This window comes from Culex quinquefasciatus, chromosome 2 (genome assembly GCF_015732765.1).
Source record: "Culex quinquefasciatus strain JHB chromosome 2, VPISU_Cqui_1.0_pri_paternal, whole genome shotgun sequence".
Taxonomy (NCBI): Eukaryota; Metazoa; Arthropoda; class Insecta; order Diptera; family Culicidae; genus Culex; species Culex quinquefasciatus.
Window position 1 is genome coordinate 93,735,822 of NC_051862.1, and position 22,552 is coordinate 93,758,373.

At 39.6% G+C, this 22,552-nt stretch overlaps 4 protein-coding genes across 4 annotated transcripts; 2 read left to right on the forward strand and 2 right to left on the reverse strand.

Annotated features, from left to right (window-relative positions):
* Positions 1 to 85: 85 nt before the first annotated feature.
* Positions 86 to 1,159, forward strand: LOC119767954 (exosome complex component RRP42-like). The gene is made up of 2 exons (XM_038258026.1): positions 86 to 248; positions 302 to 1,159. Exons 1-2 carry the CDS (start codon positions 192 to 194, stop codon positions 1,142 to 1,144), a joined length of 900 nt encoding a protein of 299 aa, XP_038113954.1. The 5' UTR covers positions 86 to 191; the 3' UTR covers positions 1,145 to 1,159.
* Positions 1,160 to 3,423: 2,264 nt separating this feature from the next.
* Positions 3,424 to 5,989, forward strand: LOC119767974 (homeobox protein 4-like). The gene is made up of 3 exons (XM_038258098.1): positions 3,424 to 3,859; positions 3,919 to 4,044; positions 5,482 to 5,989. Exons 1-3 carry the CDS (start codon positions 3,720 to 3,722, stop codon positions 5,948 to 5,950), a joined length of 735 nt encoding a protein of 244 aa, XP_038114026.1. The 5' UTR covers positions 3,424 to 3,719; the 3' UTR covers positions 5,951 to 5,989.
* A 338-nt stretch (positions 5,990 to 6,327) lies between these two features.
* Positions 6,328 to 8,007, reverse strand: LOC119766110. Its single transcript, XM_038250504.1, has 2 exons — positions 7,940 to 8,007; positions 6,328 to 6,947 (listed from the first exon to the last, which is right to left on the reverse strand). Exon 2 carries the CDS (start codon positions 6,919 to 6,921, stop codon positions 6,328 to 6,330), a length of 594 nt encoding a protein of 197 aa, XP_038106432.1. The 5' UTR covers positions 6,922 to 6,947; positions 7,940 to 8,007.
* A 944-nt stretch (positions 8,008 to 8,951) lies between these two features.
* Positions 8,952 to 18,463, reverse strand: LOC119767776 (multivesicular body subunit 12A-like). The gene is given in 5 exon segments (XM_038257241.1): positions 8,952 to 9,085; positions 9,149 to 9,328; positions 9,474 to 9,621; positions 17,360 to 17,441; positions 17,444 to 18,463. Coding segments are annotated over 5 exon segments (906 nt in total). The 5' UTR covers positions 17,820 to 18,463; the 3' UTR covers positions 8,952 to 8,965.
* Positions 18,464 to 22,552: the final 4,089 nt, after the last annotated feature.

The following is a 22,552-nucleotide window of genomic DNA, read 5'->3' on the forward strand; positions in this document are numbered from 1 at the left end:
ACTGGCCGAAAAGCAGTCACATCGTAAAATTTCCACTGAAAGTCTGACGTTTCTCAGCCGGCTTTTTGTGGCCGCTGGCAACGCTGCTCAGTTGTGAGAGAGCAACACGCGGAATCTTCAAACTATTTTGTAAACAAAGTGGTTCAGCGGAATTTAATTTAAATTTTGTAGGTGCATAAAATCTAGTTAAAATGGCAAACGTTCTGTTAAGTGAGGCGGAAAAGACTTATATTCTGCATGGAATTCAAGTGAGTTAAAATTTTAGCGATAAAGCACCAAACCAACTTTCCCAACCTTCCAGAAAGGTTACCGCAACGACGGCCGCACGAACCGGGACTACCGCCCGATGGAGCTGGAAACGGACGTCGTCGTTCACGCGATGGGCTCGGCCCGTCTTCGCCTTGCCAACACCGACATCCTGGTCGCGATCAAAGCCGACATCGACGTACCAAGCCCGGACCGCCCAAAGGAGGGCAAAATCGAATTCTTCGTCGATTGTTCCGCCAACGCCACTCCCGATTTCGAGGGACGCGGCGGCGAAGAGCTGGCCACCGAGATTTCCAACACCCTCTCGAAGGCGTACCTCTCGCAGCAGGCCTTCGACCTGAGTCCGCTTTGCATCCTCGCTAAACACCAGTGCTGGAAGCTGTACGCGGACATTCTCATCCTGGAGTGCGGCGGAAACCTGTTCGACGCCGTCTCGTTGGCCGTGAAGGCCGCCCTGTACAACACCAAGCTGCCGCGGGTATCCTCCGCCGAGCTGGACGGTGGAGCGATGGACATCATCCTAACCGACGATCCGTACGATTGCGAACGGTTGACCATCCAGACGGTTCCGCTGCTGGTGACCGTGTGCAAGATCGGCGACCACTGCGTAGTGGATCCGTCGGCCGAGGAAGAAGAGTGCAGCACCATCAGCGTGGTCATCGGAGTGTCATACAAGAGCGATGGCAGTGGGGACATTACGTCGATACGAACGTCCGGCGATGGGTCGTTCCACGCGGACACGCTCACCAAGAGTTTGGAGCTGGGCGTCAGTGCGGGGGCCTATCTGGACAAGGCACTGATGGAGGCGCTGCGGTCCGACGAGGAAAAGAACACGAAACCGTTAGGCGAGAAGGAAATCTTTGGATTTTTGAAATAAACGTTGAAATGAACCGAAATTGGTTTTTTTTTTCATCTTTTTCTAGTGAAAACTTGGTTCGAGGGTTTGCAATGTAAAACAAGCCTATTGGTGTGTGTCTTGGGTGCTCAAAAGCATTGCATACCCACTTCAATCACTTGAAGCTTGCATGTTTTTGCTAGTGCTGGTGAAAAGCTTTTATTTTACGCCTGGTGAGTAGGCAACATTCTGAACAGCAAGTTTTGCAGGGGCCATCCGTAAAGCAGGTGGACAGTTTGTTTTTAGAAAACAAAAATTTAAAAATGATGCATTTTTTTTCATTGGAGAATACATAAAGGAAGAAAATGGAATTCTAAACATTAAAAATTTTAACAATGAGACTTTCAAGGCCCAGTGAAAGAAGTGAGCCGTATAGTTAAACCACAGAGTGTGTTATTAATCAGTTATTTAATTGATTTGGTAGCAGTTTGGTGATTGTTTTTTTCAACGGGATTGTGCAACCCACAAAAAAAAACATATTGCCGGTGGTTAGAAATTCGGGAACGGCTCAGTGGCGAAAATTTTCGCAATTAGCGATTTGCTGAGAAAAAAATTGAAGAGTGCTATTTTTATTGCTTTATTTCTAATTTAGAAGGAAAAAGTAAACTATTCTTGCCCACCAAAATGAAGATAATGACTGCACGTATCATTATCAAGTGGCAGATTCCTGCCAGATTTGGTGAAATGCTAAATTTCGTTGAATTATGTTTGATAGACCCAAAATAGGTACTAGGCCCAAAATAGGGACAAATACCCTTTATTTTCTTTGAATAATTCGTTAGCATCGAATTAATCTTATCTAATCAAACACGCAAGCTCAGCCAGTCCGAAGAAAGCATCCGGGAAGAACTTGTCGTTAAGGTTCGTGCATAAAGCGGTGTATGCACTTCGGAAGGAATCGGTCAAGAAAAAAATCAAATGGAGGTTGAAGAAAAGCTCCAAGAAATCGCCTCTCCTTTGTTCTGCTGTTCGTGAAGCTGTTTCTTGACCCCTTTCCTTCCGATCTGCATACCAGCCTTAAACCACGTGGTTTCCAAATTATAAAGTGGATAATAAAGATTTATATGTCAATTTGTATGTACAACGGTAAAAAAAGATTAAAACCCATTTCTGATCACTTTGTATTATTTTAATGCAAAAAAAAGTTGACAAGACAAAATTTTTTCGATGGATCAACTATGGTTCCCTTGGATAGAGCTGTCAAGTAGGACCTTTTCTGTAAAGAAGGACCACGAGGTTAAATTTTTAAAAATGATTTAAAATCCATTTTAAACACTTTGTTGTTATACAAAGGGTCATTGTACCCAGATAAATAAGCTTTATCGCTGTAAACAATAATATCAGCAATCTAAGCTTCATTTAAGGACCCAATTCAATAACTGATTTGTGGCTGCAAAATTAAATGTACGCCAGAAAATGATTAAATAGTGCGGCTTCCTGTACACCGACAATTAAATTAGCAGGAGCCTGATTCGTCCGCTTTATTTTTTGATCGCGTTTTTGGTTTTCACCTGAAAAATCTTGAAATTATTTATGCGGATTTGTGACTCGTCTCGTTCCATCATTCCTGGAAGTAACAGCAAAACCAAGATTTAATGTCGATGCGGATGGATCGAAAATTCCCATAACAACGACAAAAAAGAAACAGTTGGTAGGAAGAGCAAAAGAAGAACAGAAAGTCAGAAATTAGAGCCAGTCAATGCGTATGGATAGTTCAGTATCCGCTTACAAAGTCTAAAAATCACAAATGCGAAAAAGTCAATGCGGATGGAGAGCAAATTGGACTCTCCGTTACCCCAAAAATGGTCTTAAGTGATCTGGAAATTTGTAAATCAATATGGCGGAGTTGAAATATTGAGAAAATGTATTTCATATGCTAACAGATTTGAAAATTTGAAAATAAGAAAACGATACAATTTTTTTTTCGTGATTCGATTACCCAAAGTGATTTTTTTGTCCGAGGCTGTCGGATTATCAAGTCTGGTATATTATAAACAAATAAGTATTTTTGAAATTACGAAATAAAAATTTATTTTATACAAGATGTGAGTACTGATTTTGTGATAATTTCAAAAATACGAATAGAGAATTCAAGAAAAGATGTTCCCATCTTCCCTTAAGGTGTCCACGAGGATCTACCAACACGGGTCGTTTTCACACTCGTTGATAAGAAATCCTTCAATTGCTGATTCAGGTTTGATAACGACAAATTGAATAGCACTCACAGACCGGAGATACTGTTTTATCTATTGGGCACTTGCGAGGTGCAAATTTCCGTTTGCCAATTCAGTGCCAGTTTTGCTGCAGTGCTTTGTGGTTTGAGGAGTTTATTGCATATATGCATTGTAGTTATTTGGGGGAAGAATTCAAAGAATCCAATCGAGGTACATCGAGGGCGTGCTTATCAGCTTGTCTCGCGGACTCTCGCTTATCGTAAATGTGTTTTAGTCATTGGAACATCCATTAGGTACATGAGCCGGCAATGGCTTTTGAGTGATGGTTGATTTATCGCCGAAAAAGTGTTGTTAGTACATCCGTGGAACGTGCCTCAAGAGCCATGGAGCTCCAGCATCAAATTTATCTACTTGTGGCCATATTTGGCGGTGTTTGCACCTTGCTACTGGTTCTGATCATAATTTTAGGAATTTTCGTGCGAAATGTTCGCAAGTCAATCAAGGACGAGGACGAGCAACCACCGTAATTAATTTAGTGTGAGAATTTTTTAATTAGTGTAATTGTTCAAACTTATTCCTCAGGCGAAGCATAAACTATGGATTTGAGCACGACACGACATCGCGCAACAACATTACCAACGACGATTTGCGGTCCATGAAGTCGGAGGCCATCCGGAGACCACCGCACAAGAGCAATCTGACGAAACCGTAAGTGTGCCACTTAAAGGGAATTGAGTAGTGAGTGCGTTATCAGAGTATTTAATTGAATCGATGGAGTTCTCGCTTGACTGATCATTGTAGGCTTTTCAAATAGTAGTCGCTGGTTGTCCATCAATTTCAAGTTAATTTTCAATTCATTGAGTAGAGGAAATTTTAAAATGTTTTGAACTAACTTTAAGTAATCATTATTGGTTATTTCAATCCATTTCAACGAATCATCTTTGCGGTTAACTTTACGCAGTTGGCCTGGCCGTTTAGAAAAGAAGTATGTTGGAAGTAATCACCCTGACATTCTGCAGGAAAGGTTGGCTGCGCTAGGTTAGATTACAACAAATTAGAGATCTTGAAATATCATACAATTATATACAATCGTTGAAACTAAGCTCTAAATTGGAGTTTCGATAGCACAATTTTGTTTTAAGTTTACTGTTACCGTTTTATTTTAGTTAAATTAGTCAAAAATAAATAATAAACACATAAAATTTATTACAAATTCATGCCATCATCCAATAAGTATAAGATATAGCCTTTCCATTAAAATAGTGAACTCATAAGATTTTAAGAGAAAATGATTCAAATTTTTATATTTTAAAAGTACAAAATAATTCAAGAATTAGAAAATATTGTTCAATCAAGTATGCTCGGAATTCCCGATTTCCAGAATTTTTGACAAAAAAACGCAAATCATTTTTCTAGTTTTTTGCAAATTTTTGGCGAATTTCCGACCTTTTCGTGACATTTCTAATTTCTTGACTTGAGTGGCCACCGTGAAATTTTTGAATCTTATTAAAAAAAATGTTAAATTTTAAAATCATCAGAATTTTAAAAAAAAACTTACCATCATAATTTTTGATTCAAAAATATATATCATTTCAAATGATAAATAATGCTTTTTTTAAAAAAATTTGATTGCGTCAATTGATGGATTTTCTTATTGTTCAAGTGGTTTGGCCTCAAATTTCCGAAAACCAGATCCCTTTATTTTGTTTAGTTCTAAAATTTTGTTATTTTTTTAATTTTTGAATTTTTCGTTTTAAAATGAAGAATTTAATGAATTTTAAAATCATTTTAATTACAAATTAAAAAAATAAAAGCAAAAATAATAAAGGAGCCATTACACTACCGCAAACAAACAAACAAACAAACAAACGCGCACTTGTTCGTGTTTGACAGTTTTACAATCTCGCAAACAAGGCAAAATGTATGCAGGCTGGCGTTAGTACAAACAAATCCAGGCAAACAAACTAATCAGGAAAACTGTCAAAAGTGCGAGTTTGTTTGTTTGCCGTAGTGTAATAGCTTCTTAAGGGGATTGTAAAACTAAAAAAACATATAACATTTCAAGTTGTCGAAAACCATTTATACAATTTTGTTTTAATTTAAGAAAAATTTTATATCTCTTCATTCTTTCAACTCAAAATTCAGCCGCAATGACGACTCCCGGCACCAGTCGAACGTCCGTCCCAACACCAAGGACACCAAGCGCTCCCAAAAAGGTAACGAAGGCCGCGGTCCACCGCGGAAGCAACGCCAGTATTCCGAAAGTGGGGACACCTCGGGCCGGTATTCGGACAGCGCGTTCGACAACGAAATCAACAACATGTTCGACATTGACGGGTACGACGACGACGACGACCGGGACAGTGTCGTGAGTGCGGATCGGGACTATAATAACCGGGGCCATCGGAATCATAGTCAGGGTCGATCAGTTCCGCCGCCACCTCCTTCGAACAACAATAATAATCGGAACAGGAACAATAATAATCCGCCTCCTGGCATGAATCGGGGAGGTCCGCCGGGCGGAGGAGGTGGCGGTGGCCCGAGGTCGATGTATCCGGCCGGGAATCCACACGAGGCAAAGACCTATTTCAACGAGAGGGGCATGAACTATTGAAATGCACGAATAACAAAGTCTATGTATTCTTTATTTGATACAAACAATAAAAAATCATATAGTTTAAATACAAATCAAAATATTTAATAACTGCCTAAACTTGGAACCGTCCCCGAATCAGCGGAATCCCTTTGGTAGTCGCCGATCCTCCTCCGTACGATCGCATCGCCCGCTTCAGCGAGTCCGAGTTGTTTACGACTCGTTTCATTTTGATCGAAGATCGCTTCGGAGGCATCGGCTTGAAGTAAGACCGCGGCGGCGGCGATCTGTGGATCATGTTTGGCCTCCTCTCGGGAAGTTCATCTTCATCGGCATCGGTGGAAATCGCGGGGACATGAACGGTGGTAGTCCTTCATACCGGATCTCTTCGCTGAGGATCACCGGACGGGCGTTCTTGTCAATTTCGTACAGTTGGGGTTTTTCTTCCACGATCTTGGGAAGCTTGTGGTAGGACCCTTTGGGACAGCAATGTACTCGTACTCGTCGTCGGATTGAGCTAGATATTGCTGGAAATTTTTCACGTTTCTCATTTCGGGGACGCTGTCGTAGAACGTTGGGAATCGTTCGGGGTAGAGCTTACGAGGTTTCGAAAAGGATTTGATATCACCTGACGAGAAGGAGGGAAACTGTTGGGATTTTGGCGATTCTTCCTTGAATGCCGGTGGAGGTTGCACGAGCCTGAGTGGAGACAGAAACTCCAACGGTTCTTCCTGACTCGTAGTGATGTACGAAGACGACGATTCTGGAATGCTATCGTAAGCTCGTTGCAAAGCAGTTCTTCCTTCGTCCTGTGCGTCCAACACTTTTATGCGAAACTCTTCGTCGTTGTTCAGAAAATCCGAACCAACAACTTCACTGGACAGTCGTTCCAATTTAGGAAAGGACAAATAAACACTCGGCTCATTCTCACTAAGCCCGTTGTAGCTAATGATGGGATGCTCGATCACTCGCCAACCCCCTTCGGTGTCCATGCTTGCCGAAGGTACGAATTCTCGTTCTAAAAAATAAAACAAATCTCACTGTTATAAATCACTCCTTTCCGAAACAACTCGGTACAAACTTTCAGCAAAAACTGCACAAACCAGCCCCAGCACCACTAATCTAATCATGGTGCAATATGTCCACCGCCAGAAACCGCCAACAATCGATTGATCGCCAAACCGTCCGGTGACCCATGTTTTATAGAAATTCAACTGTCCAACTGTAACACTGGTTAGTGGTTTCGGTTTGGTCTGGGCATGCTCGATCGGATGCGCAAAAGAAAGCAAATTTCTCGACCATGTCTCCAGAAGGTAGGTAATAATACACAATTAGCGTTTGTGTCTGGAAAACGCACGGTTGCGATTTTCATTCACCTTGACCGTGGGTTTCGCGGGTAATGTCCATGACCTTGGGTCGTTTGGGTTGGGTGGGGCGGATCGTCAAAGTGTCGCCAGTTGCTTGATGTCAAACGTTTATTATGCCTTTGTTTGAACTCCAATGTTTGTTTTGTCAAAATACTTAAAAATAACATTTAACTGGTTCATGTCCCTGCTAGTTTGATTAAACAGATGGTTCTCGTCCCCACTAACACGGTCGTCCTACAACTGATACTATTATTACAGCTATTCCCTAAATCGTATGAAAGAACCAAAACTTATTACTGCACTTGCACTTCAGCCGACTATCCTAAATCAATTAAAATTGTTCTTCAAATACGGACTTCAAAGTAAAGCAACGGGCGCGAAACGTTTATTTATCTGTTGAAACTTATTTTCTCTTTAGTATTCAGTATCTTCAAGGTCTCCGTACCTAATTGTCAAGCTATTTTTCCGCTGCATTAAGTTTCGTACCTTTTCTTCTGTTCTTCTGTTTCTTGTTCTGTAATTATTGACGTGCACTATGTAGTTCGGTGTATCTTGCTTCTTGTATTAATCTGCAACTTCTCTCTAGAGTTGTGTTTCAGTTGCGGTACGAGTAGGCGTTACTGACCAAATTGATCTTGCTTACCATACTGGAAGATGATGAATCAGTGATAGAAATTGGAATATGACAGGAGCGAATTAACTCCCTCGCTCAGCTTACTATGATCAGGAAAACCACTACTTTTCGTTGTTTTCTTGATTGGGAAAATCGGTACCATTGGATGAATCTGCCCAGCTTTTCCACTGAAAGATAATGAATCAGTATTAAAATTAAAAATATAACAGAAGAGCAATATATTTCTGATTTGCTGCGCTTACTGGTGAAGTCCGTGATTGGGAACTAAATGGCCTGTCATCAATATCAATAGAAAAAAAGTGTTTAACTCTACGCTGGCAATACTTTATTCGTTTTCCTAACAATACTTCCAATACAATAGAGCATATACGCTTCTAACCAATAGAGAATGGGTTTGGTTCTAAATACTATTCAGTGCCGATTTGGAAAACTTGTTTTTTTTCTTTCGTCTTTAATCAGTCCAGTCCACCGATGAGAATGGTCTGCTTTTAACAAATCAACGTGTTTTGGTTTTTGGTGTGTGTAACTTGTAAAAAGTTATCGTGGTTTAGCCTGATTCCTGCTTGTTTTTTTGCAAACAAATAAAATGCTGTGAGGATTTCAGTAGTCGGTGATGGTTGGGTGTAAATATATGTATATATTTTAAATCAATTCCAGTGGAATAACGTCTCTCCTCTGGGTGACATAATTTCGGGAGCTTACTGGTAAACAACACGAACAAGACGGTAAATGTAAATTCGAGTTTTGTGGGTGTAGAAACGCAACAATCGATGCTTCTCATCAGCGACTAGCGACGATGAAATTGGGATTACTCCTAGGGACAACTTGCTTAACTTACGTGCTATAAAATGACGGGTAAGGTTTTACCTTCGATGGCTCTGTGGAACCTGATAATCGCAATTCGTTTTTTTTTTTTTGTGGCTCTCAAACATGGATCAACGGGAGACAAACGTGAAAAACAACCTTCTGGGAAGTGTGGTTCTGCGGAAGAGGGGTTCACCTACTTGAGAATATTGATTCGACGACCACCAACGGCTAGTGGAAGAACGGATTCTTGTTTTGAGCATTCGTTGTCTTGGTCGTGCAGAGAATCTGCCGTTCCAGGTGGAAGTCATACTCAAGCTTCGAGCTGCTGGGCTCGTACAGCGACGGAACCTGTCGAGTCATGGAGAGAAGATTAATTTACAAATTTCCGGACTCATCACCGCCTTTAATTACCTCGAAAGACTGCCGGGAGAGGGCCGGATTCAGCACGAACGGAACTCCTTCCACCTCGGTGTGAACGTTCAACGTTCCGGTGGAGTACGCCGGCGGTTTGGGTGCGGGCCGTTTGGGGGAAATTTGGTACGACATCCGCAGCTGCTCGTAGTCATGATCGGACGGATCCGATGGCACCGCCTGAAATCGGACGCAACAGAGAGCAAAAAAAGCCTCATAAATTGCAAGACCTTGGGCACGCGTCACGCTTGAACGCGCGCCGACTCATCAGCAAAAAAAAAACTTGCTTCAATAGCTAAAGTCAACAAGTTAGCTAGGTACTCACTGGATAGAGTGGATTCTCTTGGCCGGCTTGAATCTTCAAATCTTCAATGGTACGCTCGAGATCGGTGATGCTCTGGCGGGACGGGACGGGTGGGGCGCGGTGGGCTATTAGTGATGTTTTGTAGCAGATCAGAATGCCGTTGATTTCACTGGAAGAAGGCAAAGCGGGTCGGACTGATAAGTTACGATTTTCGGTTTTACATAATAACGAGCGTTGTGTTCTATGCGACGGCTTTAACGCTGGAAAGAAAAGTTCATTCGTTTTGGGAGATGGAGAGTAGTGAGAAAACTGCTCGTAATTAAACGCTTGTTTGTAAAACATTGACTTTCAGCTATGTTAGCAGTTTTGGCTTGGGTTTGTAGTTTCCGTTATACTTGCATGTAGACTGCTAAGATATTTATGAACTAATGAGTCTAAATATCAAACTGGGGTTTTGGATAATCGAATCACAAAGAAAATATTTGTATCTTCCTTTTGAATCATACCTCATATAAGCCTAGTCTCTCGCAAATCAACGAAACTTTTAAATTTTTAAATTAAAATGTAAGTTTAAAAATTACTTAGGGCAACTGCAAATAATTTTAAAATTTTATGTAGCTTTATTTTCACTTTTAAAAATTAGATTTTTACAAAAAATGTTACCAGGAATGTTTTGAATTTTGATATTTCTTTTTTTATACTAAAAATATATTTTTTATGCTATAAATAATTTTTATTTTTATACGTTTTTTTGTGGCATTTGTGGTGAACCGAATTGGAAATTGAAAGCTTTGAATTTAACATCTTATTCAAAATTAGGTTCTATGAATAACACTGACTGATCATATCGCTGGCACGCGTGAATCCTGACCTCATACCCGTTTTAATAACCTCTTCTAAAACTTTCGTGATACTTTGTCGGAGAAGCAGTCGATTGGGCGTTAACTATCACTGAAGTAACGGACTAACATTCCTATCCACTTCCCAGTGACTCTACCTCTGGCTGTAGCCGGCGCCGGTATTGATCAGCATGATAGGGGCGCTCTAAAATTCTGTTTGTAAATATGAGTATTCGGCGCCGTCGCTCCGTGCCATACTTTCATACACATAGGAGCCCAGGGCGGCGAAGTCCTTGAAGATAAAAGGAAGACACTAGTGGTTTGAGAAGTTGCGGTGCGTAGAAAAATAGCTTTAACTTTCAAAGCTGGAGTTTTTTTGCCTTCCTCACCTTACTGAGGAAAGGCTATAAAATCACTCGAAAACTGAACTTCTCAATTAGACCTCCTAGACCCACCTTCATGTATACCTATCGACTCAGAATCGAATTCTGAGCAAATGTCTGTGTGTGTGTGTGTGTGTGTGTGTGTGTGTAGGGATGTGGGTCTGTGCACCAAAAAATATGCACTCGATTATCTCAGCACTGGCTTAACCGATTTGGACCGTTTTGGTCTCATTCGATTCGTCTTGGGGTCCCATAAGTCCCTATTGAAAATTATGAAGTTTAGTAAAGTACTTCAAAAGTTATGCTAAAAAAACAATTTTGACTAAAGTCTGGAAGATTGTAAAAAGGGTGGTTTTTGTATGTTATACATTTTTAGAAAGGTATTTAAAAGACCTTTCCAACGCGACCAATACATTGAAGATCTGACAACCCTATCAAAAGTTATTAGCAATTAAGTGTTATTTATGCACTTTTGGAAGCCGGATCTCAGATATCACGATGAAAACGTTGTCCGGATCTATCATGCAACCCGTCGTTGAACAGGTAATCAAAAGACCTTTCCAACGCGTCCAAAACATTGAAGATCTGACAACCCTATCAAAAGTTATAAGCACTTAAGAGTTATTTATACACTTTTGGAGGCTAGATCTCAGATATTTAGATGAAAACGTATTCCAAATATATCATGCGACCTATCTTTGGATAGGTAATTTAAAGACCTTCTCACGAGCGTGTCTATTTTGGATAGCATTACCCTTTGAATGAGAGGAAGGCAACCACCTAAGGGTGGATTAATAACGTTTTTTTAAAGGTCCAATAAACCAAATCAGTTTTTGCTTTTTGGGTGCTGACTCAAGGCGGTTTCAAAAACACCCAAAAAGGAAAAACTGGAAATTTGGTTTATTGGACCTTTTCAAAAAAAACTCCAGAAAGGTCTTTTCTTAAAATGTTTTTCTTAAGTTCGAATTGATCAACTCATGCAAAATGTTCATTGAAACAACTAATTTGTACTATTTTAACAATAAAACGACTTTGCACTCTTTTGTACCAAAACCCTGAGCACGATTGTGCTAACTCATACAAATTACCTTCCAAAACACACTTGTGCATATATTTTTAGTAATTTCTCTCCAAAATTATTCTTCTTGTTAATACAATTGTTTGTCGAATAGTTTTTCAGAAACAACAATTTAAAGTTTAAAAATCGATTTTCTCACAACTACGAAAATGTATGTTAGTATAAGAGAGCACAACGGCATTTAAATGTTGTGATGTTTTGTTCTTAATTCTAAATTGATATTTTTTTTTTTATGTGTTTTAGTTTGTTGAAGATTTATTTATAATGATTTTTGTTTTGAATTTGGGGGTTTCTCCTTTTTATTTCTAAAATATTATTATTTTTTTGTTTTTTTTTTTATATTTATTTATTTATTTCTACATTTTTTTCTATCCAGCTTTTAAGCGAAAATGGCGTTCGAATGGTGAACGCCCGAAATGTCAGAATCACAGTGGTACCAACATTAAAAAAGTGTGCCATGGCATGACAGCCGCATTTTTTTCTAATGTTGGTGCTACTGCGCGATTTTGACATTTCGGACGTTCAACATTCGAACGCCATCTTCGCTTAAAAACCTGGATAGGCAAATGTAAACATTGAGTGAGTCCCTCTCACACATTATGTCAATGTCCATCGGAATAAACGGGATACACTCAATGTTTACATTTGTTTATAGAACCTAGAGTCTAGATTTTAGTTTTTTAATTATTATTTTTATTTTATAAGGTCGTTGAAATATTTTTCAAAGCTGGGCCCCGACCCTTCAATAATAATAATAATTTTAAAAAATAAAATAAATAGGGGTGCAAAAAAATCGAACTTCTAAATTGTAATGGAAATAGTAGTTAAATCGATGGAAAACCATTTGAAATACATTTTCTGCGTTTATAACATATTTAGCACTCCTTTAAAAATTAAGAGTTTTTTTTATGGAAAACCAATGTACAGTCCCGCAAAAAGTTTTTTTTTGCGAAAAAACTCTCGTCAGATAAAAAGAAACATGATTTGCTTCGATGTTTGCCCCCTGCGCTGGAGATACACTTAAGGGTCCAGAAATAGAAAATTGAAACGAAAAATTATGCACGTAAAATGCTTCTACAAACAACAAAAAGATAACAACTTTTTGATTCATGAATTTGCACAAGGACCATCCATAAACCACGTGGACACTTTTTTGGAAATCTCAACCCCCCGGTCAAATGGCCGGCCGGGGATGATACTTTTCAGAGCCTTAAGAGTTTTTTGTAATGCTCTTTGTTATATATACAGGGTTGTTACGGAAAAGTCGAGAAAAAATCCGCGCCAGATCCGCGCCGACCCCAAAACCCAATCCGCGCGAAATCTGCGCCATATAAAAATCGCTACAAACATAATGAATGAAACTTTAAACAAAAAGAATAATACAGAAGGCATTTGGATCAGTACCGTTGATCAGTTGTGGATTCATATCCCTCCTGTACCAAATGTAACCTCTTTTGCCATTTCTGAAACAATATTAGCATTTTTTGCAACACTTTAAATATCGTTGCTTTAAAAACAAATTCAGAAAAAAAATTAGAAAATTTTAAAAATTTAAAACCATAAAATAAATCACCAAATAATAAAATTTAGGGATTTAGTATTGATAATTCTCGCCAAAACTTTACTCTGGAAAATCGAAACACGAAATTTATATTATTTTCTTCTCTAAATTTCTCTAAACTAAAATATGACTCCAAAAATGATTCGAACTAAGAAAACGGCAAAAAAAAATAATTTAATAGTTTAAAAATTTAATATTTAATATTTAATAATTAAATAATAATTAAATAATTAAATAATTAAATAATTAAATAATTAAATAATTAAATAATTAAATTATTAAATTATTAAATTATTAAATTATTAAATTATTAAATAATTTAATAATTTAATAATTTAATAATTTAATAATTTAATAATTTAATAATTTAATAATTTAATAATTTAATAATTTAATAATTTAATAATTTAATAATTTAATAATTTAATAATTTAATAATTTAATAATTTAATAATTTAATAATTTAATAATTTAATAATTTAATAATTTAATTATCTAATAAGGCTGGTACAAATATTTTTAAAAGTTTTTGTCACCCCCCCCCCCTTCAAAATTGGCCCGAAAAATCAGGGGTCAAAAAAATATTTTACGATAAACTTTAAAATTTCAATGAACATTTAAGTGCAACCAACTGAAATCAAATTAAAATACATTCTTCTGCGTTTAATAGTAGTTTATGCAACAAGTTGCTAAAAGAGGATTTTTTCAGCACGAGTCGTACATTTATCCAACGAGGTTCACCGAGTTGGATAAATACGAAGAGTGTTGAAAAAATCAAGTTTTGCATCGAGTTCCATACAACATTTTTTGCAATTCCAAAAAACACACACTGAGTGAAATTTTATGTCAAATTTTCATGTATTTTGTCAATAAATCGTTTAAATAAAAAAAATGTTGAAAAGTGCTACTTTTCGAAACAAGTGCTGAAAAGTTCAACTTTTCAGCACCCATTTGAGTGCTGAAAAGTAGAACTTTTCAGCATTTATTTTGAAAAGTGTTGCTATTCGATTCTGTTATTTTTGGTACAGAAAAGTAGGCTATTTCGTCGATCAAGAATGACAGGAAAAGTAAGTAGTTTCACGACGGAATTGCAAAAAATCATTTTTAGCATGTTTGGGTTTATTAAAAATCTTAATATTTTTTGAAAATTTTCGATGCAAAATCTTTTTTTTCGATACAATTTTTGTTTTTGTCAGATCTTAGATTTTTTGAAACCTAATGATTGCAAAACAACTGAACTAGTGTAAAATGTATTTTAAAACACTTTTTTCGTTTAAATGTGAAGACTATGGCTTGTTATTTAAATTTTTATATTTTTTTATTTTTTTGCCCCCCCCCCCTTGACCTCGGCCAGGGCCGAGGGACAAAAACTTTTTTAAATATTTGCATCGGCCTAATTTAAAAATTTAATAATTTGATAACTTGAGAACATTCCTGAAAAATTGAAAATTAACAAAAAAAAAAAATCAATTGTCATATTTTTGTAATTTTTCAATTTTATAATTCATACTTATTTACGTTTTTTGAGTCTGTAAGTTTTGACAATTTCAAATAATGAATTTTATTTTTTATTATTTGAATATGTAAATTCTGAAATTTCAAATTGTTGAACTCAGATTTCTTATTTTTTTTATTTTAACATTACATTTCGCTTTTAGACGGAGTTTTAAGCAGATTTCTAAGTGGATTTCGTCATGTTGTGATAATTGGAAGTAGAATCAATTCTACCTGAATCAGAGTGGCAACAGATTTTTTTTTTTTCAATAAACCAAAAAAAAAAAATATATTGAAAAAACATAGAAAATCTAAAAAGTTTCATAGCTTTGAATTTTTAAATTTTGTAATTTTTTCGAATTTTGTTATTTTGATTTTAATAAAATTGGTATTTATTTGAATTGTTAGGCAGATGTTTTAAAAATAATGAATTTTAATGTTATGTTAAATTTATATAACAAATCTCAATACATTAACAAAATTGCTCCTTGAAGATTATTTCAAAGTTTCGTATGAAGAAAAAACAATCAATAATTTTTAGAAGAAAATTTTCTTCATTAACAACTTCTTAGAAATTGTGTTTTCGCACTCAACGAATAAGATTGAATTTATTTAATTCCTAATAATATTTTCCTTTGTAAATTCTATCGTTCTCAATTATTTTGTTTATCAAAATAATCCGCGCGAAATCCGCGCCTGAGCAAAATTAGCCAGCAAATCCGCGCCAGATCCGCGCGATACGCGCCATCCGCGCGATCCGCGCCGTCCGTAACAACCCTGTATATATATATTGGTCATGTGCAGTGTTGCAAATGAGTGATAAAAAAGCTATCAATAGATTATCTCTGCACCAAAAATATCCGAGAGTATAGCGGTCGTCACGATAAAGGAGAAAAGCTCGGAACTTAACCTCAAAGGTAAACAACCGAATGAACTTTTTTGACAGGTGTCAGTTCCGGGACTTAAAATTATAATTTTGTTCCGGTTGTTCCGTTTCGCATGGACACAAATACGACCAAAAACACGGCAAGGACACGGCCACGGAAATGGCCAGGAACAGGCACCTACACGGCCAGAGATACGAAAACGGCCAGAAGCACAGGCACGAACACGGGCAGGAGTCCGGACAAAGACACGGCCTAGAGCACGGCCACGGGTACGTCCAGGAACAGGCAACTACGTGGTCAGGTGCACGTACACGAACACGGCCAGAAGCACGGACAAGCACACGGACACTTATACGAAAAAACTCGGGTTACGACGTTTCGCGCAATTGGAAGCAAATTCTAATTCAAAAAAATGCTAAGTCCCGTTTTGACACCTGTCAAACCACTCAAATGGCACTCACAAAATGAATACTGAGTTCTTTGAGTTCATTTGCTACGTCACAGTTTTCTTGCCTATAGCTTGTGAGATCTCTTCTTGTGTCTCATGATTCCCAGCGATGTCATTCTCTCTCTATCACTCTTCCCCTTTTCCTCGACTATGCGCTCTCACCGCTGAGTCTCTCAATCTCTCCGAAAACTGCAATGAGAGAACGCGAGATGGCGATTAGAAGCCGACCACGCATGACGTCCCGTCAAACTGCGTTTGCGAAATTGGTTTTGTGGCGGCTTTTGTGGTTAAACGCTTTTGCGGTAGGATGATCGTGGAAGCGGGAATGAGAGAGAAAAGGAAAATGTCAATCGCGAGTGTGTTAACACGAAAACGTGTTCGGCTATGTTCGGCGCTGAGGGTTTCAATGAAGAGAGAAGAGCAGTTATATTTGAGGCATGAATATTCAGGCGGGATAATTGTAGTTGCTGAGAGCTGATATTTTGATATTTTAACAACCCTGGTCATGTGTAACATAACCACCTGCTTTTTATTTGAATTTTCTACTCTTGGTTTTATTTTAATTAATTTTAATTTATCAGATTTTTATTTTATTTTCAAGATGTTTTCATATTACCAACCTTGTTTGCCAAACGTAAACCTATCTCACAATTCTAGTTTTTGTTGGTTTCTACTTTTTCTCCATTGTTGACCTGCCTTCCAAGTCAGGATGTAATGGAAAGGACAAAAATAGTCACGTTTTGTGTTTTTTGGTAATTTGTTGTTTTATTGGGTACGATAACTTCAAGGAAGGAACTAGCCGGAAATTTACATTTGATCCCAGGTTTTATTTGTATTGTGAATTTATAATTTCATTTTCATTTCATTTTCTCTATTTAGAGGTGGACAAAAGCCCCCTTGAGCTGTATCTGGCATAAACTCAAGACACTCACTCAAAAATGCACAAAACCACCTCGTCTTTTCGCATCAACAAAACTAGCTTAATAAATTGACAAAAATATCATAGCGTTCTACATCTGTATCGTCACTCGTCAGGGAAGGGACTTCAGGAAATTTAGGAATCGGATTTTAATTGTCACGGGATAGGTCAAAGTCGAAATAGGCCGAGCATAAGTTAAAAATATGACACATACTAGAAACAGGCTCATTATGTCCATAGTAAGTGCTTTGGGAACAGTAAAAAATTACCAAAGATTAAATTAATTAAATCTACTCACCCCGCCAGCGTGAATCCCTCCGGCGCCTGCCGCAACCTCGAACACAGTATGATATCGGTGATGGCCTGCTTGGCGACTCCTTCTTCGCCAACCGGTACACCAGCTGACGTTTGCGCCAAGCCTTCTGCTCCGAGTCCGCCGTTCGAGTCAACTGTGAAAATCCCTCCGGCAGTGCTTCTTTTTCGCCGATTACCCGCAGCGTTTCCAGGATGTAATCGGGAAGGCCTTCCGTCTTGGATTGGCACAGGTAGCGCGAGGTTTTCTTCCCGAAGAGAATGTTTTCTCGCCACAGGTCCGCATCCTGATCCTGGTCGTAGGTTTTATTGATCGGGGCAAAGTTAGCCGGACAGCGCTCATAATCTTCGACCAGCTGAAGGGACGTAATGGGTCGATTGTCCGGCAGCACGCTAATGATGGTGTTGAGAATGTTCTTCTGCTGTTGAGATTTCGTTTTCAACATCTTTTCGTGGGTTTGTTTGTCCTTTCTAGCGTAGACTATCAGTGGGAGAATGACTCAGTCTGTGTACGCGGTGGCTTAATCTCTTTCTACTTAAATACGTAAATAGCAGCAGGTCGCGAGCTGCGTTGGAATTTCCTAACTTTCTGGTGGCAGGTTCTCTCTCTCGCGTTGTTCTCTTTCGGTTTCCCGTCTCGATGGCCAGGGGGCAGTTGACCCAAGTTATTTATGACACACACCGTGACGACGACGACGATCGCTATGAATTAATCATCTCCTGCGGTTCGATTTTTGCTCTACCTCTCTCTCTGGAGGTTTCCAAAATCTTTCGAAATCGGTTATTATCGCGTCCACTTCATCGTCTGTCCTTCGTGGACGAGTCACGGAACCAGCACACCACTCAAGGGAAGAAGAGCCCCCCGAAAAAAAGCTCCACACAAAGAAAGGTGAGCGAACTGAGGCCAAAAAGACCAAAAAGTGCCACAAGAATACTCTTCAAAGTCCCGACGACGACGACGACGATGAAAACATTAGAACGGGCCGAAACTTTACTCATAGAAGCAACGACTAAGCCTGCTGTGTTAGTGTTTACTTCTACAAAGAGCCCACAGAGTTTAGAAGCTTCTCAGAAGGGAGATCTCTCAACGGCACAGCACAGCGGCAGCAACCCACGAACGACTGGACGAAGGAACGAATCGCGGAGAACTGATTTTTGTGCCTTTCTCTCTGTTTCTGTTCTTCTTCTTCGCAAAATCACAAGAGCACCCGCACCACTTCACCAGCTTCACCACCCCCAGAGAAAGGGGACTGTCAAAAATTAGTTGAACTCAATTTTAATGGATTCTATTTAAGCGTGTTAAACACGTTGAAAAGTTTTGACTTGTTTTACTAATTTAGATATCTTTTGTCACGCTTAACACCCCACTCAAAATGATTATGCACTTTTAACTAGGGACCTACATATAGGCTCTCTACTTTTAACTAGAGACCCTAAATAGGGAGACTGGTCGATCATTGCTAAATCGTTCTAGCTACGTATGTTTTGAGCTTGCCAACACTGCCAAGTTTTACTGCACTGTAACTGAAAATCGCACTTTGCTGAGTTCGTTTTCGCACTTTTTCATACGATTTTTTCAGTTCAACTGCGATTACACTTTTTTGTGTAATCGCAGTCGAACTGAAAAAATCTATGAAAAAGTGCGAAAACGAGCTCAGCAAAGTGCGATTTTCAGTTACAGTGTGGGCGTTTGGATACGTCAAACTCGTGTCTGTTTGGGTCAGGGGGTAGCGAAGAAGCCGCCATCTTGGAACAAGATAACAAACACTCAGAATCAGAATTATTCATATTATGCTTTGGTAACACGAATCCTGGTTAAACTCAAAAGTCCCATGCAAATGTGTAAAACCAAACTGAAAAATGTGTAATGCTGATTCACAGTGTACGGGTGCACTGTTTGATCGACCAAAAGAAAAAAAAGCAAAAAAGATAAACAGAAAAATCACTTTTTACGATATGAATTTTCAGCCAATATTGGGATGGAATCTCCAAGGATATGATAGAATTTGCCATCAGCAACAAAATTCACGTGTTTTTTCAAGTATTTATCGTTTGAATTGCGGGAAATTTGAAAATCAAAAACCCAAACAATGATTTGTTATGGGCTACCATTTGACAGCTAGTGCTTTTGGTGGTGTAGGGGTAAGCGTGATTGCTTCTCACCCATTCTGCCTGAGTTCGATCCCAGAAGGTCCCGGTGGCAAATTTTGAGACGAGTTTGTCTGATCACGCCTTCCGTCGGACAGGGAAGTTAATAGAGCTATTTAAGCCCGATCTCACGCACACTAGCTTACACCCAACTGGCAGTCGCATGATTGTGATGCATGGCGGCATGAAAGTATATCAGAATCTGCATGAAATCTGTCCTCATCTAGGTCCTCATGCATTTTTTGCGATATAGGGGTATGACATTTTTGCCCGTTACCGACAATTATCGACATTACCGACGGCTTTTTGGTTGTATTTCACAAAATAACACTTAGCAGAACGAGGATTGAACCACCAACTTCTTGTTTATTGATCCGACACGCTACCACCGCGCCATGGACGCTTGGTGAAAAGTGAGTGAAATAGCACCAACATATGCTTCTCTTTGGAGTGTTGCTCGGGGACGGGCCAGCTTTATATGTGTTGGTGAGAACTGCAGATCGCTGACATTTTTACACGCGGGCAAAAATGATCTACGGGCTTGCTGCAAAAAATGTTATAAAATATGACATTTTCTGCAGCAAATCCAATGTTGCAGATTTTGAGATATATTTTTCCTTTGGGTGTACCATTTGTTTTTGTTGGCGGGTACAAATTTTAACCTCACTTTTTTCGTGTACGTACACGCAATACATGCGCACGTAGATAACTCTATGTTGGCCCCGGACTAACCTAAAAAAAAGGTTAGGTCGTAAGCTCAGTCCAGGTGTAGGAGTCGTCTCCCTGGGCCCTGTTTCGGTGGAGTCGCTAGTAGGCAGTTGGACTAACAATCCAAAGGTCGTCAGTTCGAATCCCGGGATGGATGGAAGCTTAGGTGTAAAAAGAGGTTTGCAATTGCCTCAACAATCAAGCCTTCGGACACCTAGTTTCGAGTAGGAATCTCGAAATCGAGAACGCCAAGGCAATGCTGTAGAGCGAATAATTTGATTGGATTTGCTTTTGTTGTGGGCTCTCATTTGACAACCGTGCTAATGTCGACTGTGGTCAGTTTGCTATGGTCGGAATAAGGTTACCATCCCCCCGGTTTGGGTACGTCAAATTCACTTCGACCAGTCTCCCTATTAAGGGTCCCTACTTTTTACCCAAGGCTTTTCATCTTTTGACGTCGGACTACGTCGTACTAGAAGGTATTGTGGATTTAGCTTGTAGCTGGATTTTCTGGCATCTTCTCACGGTCTACGGTCGTGGATAGGCCTACACACAAAGAAAAAATACTCTAAATTTAAAAAAATCGTTCGTTGGATTAAAAGAATATTTGTAGAAAATTCAAACTTTTTAATTTTAAAGTTGGAATGTTTTTGATACTACCATGCATTTATGGAGCAAAATCGTTGTAACAGTAAAAGCACAGACAAACAGACGTGACTCTCCATACAAATTATTTTTGAAATCCATCGTCCTTCATCAAACCACCAAATCACGGCGACGCCAGCGCTGCCTGGTGAGCCTATGCCGAAGCGCAGCCCAAACACACCAATACAAACCCATTACTGTCATGTGTCATGTCAGTGTATGCGTGAGACAATCAAGCCTTAACGATTGTAAACATTAACAGCTGTTTCGAAATAATTTTGTTGTTGCTGATCATCAGTAACAAAATCAAAATAAATAAATCAAGACCGACGGCCGAAAATGACGGTGGGTCGGTTCCGTTTCCAATGGCAGAACCTCATGAGGCAACTCTTGCGGCAGCACCTGCAGCGATGCAAGACAAACACAATGACAGAGACCACACCACTGGTCCTCCCCGTTGCTTGCATGTTCCGTCTAAGACAAGGTCTAAGATTCCTCCTCCACCGAAAACATGAACCATTACACCTGAAACCAGATATCCCGGTCACGAAAACACCAGTAGTGGCCGCCGGAATAGGAAAATCCATTTCAAAACTAACGGAATTGATCCCCACGATGGGCGTTTGGAAACATCTACGGGGAACGTGTCCACGGCGCAATTAAGTTGCCAGCGAACAAAACCAAAAGGGCCGAATGACGAAAAAAAAGTCGCGAAGAGTGGCGCTCACGATCGACGCAACATCGTCAAAATGCCAAAAGGACTACAGCAGCAGCAATCTGAGCAGTCCACGAAGGATAAGCAGGTTGCTCCAAAGGAGATGACTCCACCACAGGATCCGGCTTTCTCCGCAGTAGCGGGCGCCTCAGCAGCAGCCTCGACTTCGGCAGGCAGTGGAGCAGGCCTATCTGGTTAATAGTGGGGTAAAAGCAAGAGTGTGCCACTTCAGGTTTTCAGTCCGCTTCCGGTCCGTCACGCTGTCCGAGTCGCCCTCGTGAGGTAGATTCGCCACCGATTGATACACCCAAAGTCGTGCGTGTCAAAGAAGTGCCCGTAAATGTCCGTTTGCTCGTGTTTCCGTCGGAACACTACGTCCGAGACCGCTGGCTCTCGTCGTTCAGGTGCATTCGGCCGGATTCGAACTCTCCACAGATGAAGCAACCTTCCGGCGGGTGCACTCGAGGTGGAAAGCTGTTTTTTGTTTTTATTTGCTGCCTCACACGTGCTCACGCTCAACTTAAAAACAAAAACATGCATCACACACTGAGAAAAGACGGGCGAGCTGTCACGACAGCAGCGCCATCAGCGCCGGGTGAGTGGATGCCGAAACAAAATTCAATTTGAAATAACCGTTTTTGGAGGACGATGGTTCGGCACTCGAGTGTCCCGTCCAGTGTTGCAAAAGAGTGATAGAAAAGCTATCAATAGATTATCTCTGCACCAAAAATATCCGAGAGTATAGCGGCCGTCACTATAGCTTGTGAGATCTCTTCGTGTGTCTCGTGATTCACAGCAATGTCAATCTCTCTCTATCACTCCTTTCCTTTTCCTCGACTATGCGCTCAGCGCTGAGTCTCTCAATCTCTCCGAAAACTGCAAAGAAAGACCGTGAGATGGCGATTAGGAGCCGACCACGCATGACGTCCCGTTAAACTGCGTTTGCATAATTGGTTTTGTGAC

Coding starts and splice junctions, on each gene's coding strand:
- LOC119767954 (XM_038258026.1), top strand. CDS start 192: ATGGCAAACGTTCTGTTAAGTGAGGCGGAAAAGACTTATATTCTGCAT. Junction 249..301: donor ATATTCTGCATGGAATTCAA/GTGAGTTAAAAT, acceptor CCAACCTTCCAG/AAAGGTTACCGCAACGACGG.
- LOC119767974 (XM_038258098.1), top strand. CDS start 3,720: ATGGAGCTCCAGCATCAAATTTATCTACTTGTGGCCATATTTGGCGGT. Junction 3,860..3,918: donor GACGAGGACGAGCAACCACC/GTAATTAATTTA, acceptor CTTATTCCTCAG/GCGAAGCATAAACTATGGAT. Junction 4,045..5,481: donor AAGAGCAATCTGACGAAACC/GTAAGTGTGCCA, acceptor CTCAAAATTCAG/CCGCAATGACGACTCCCGGC.
- LOC119766110 (XM_038250504.1), bottom strand. CDS start 6,921: ATGGACACCGAAGGGGGTTGGCGAGTGATCGAGCATCCCATCATTAGC.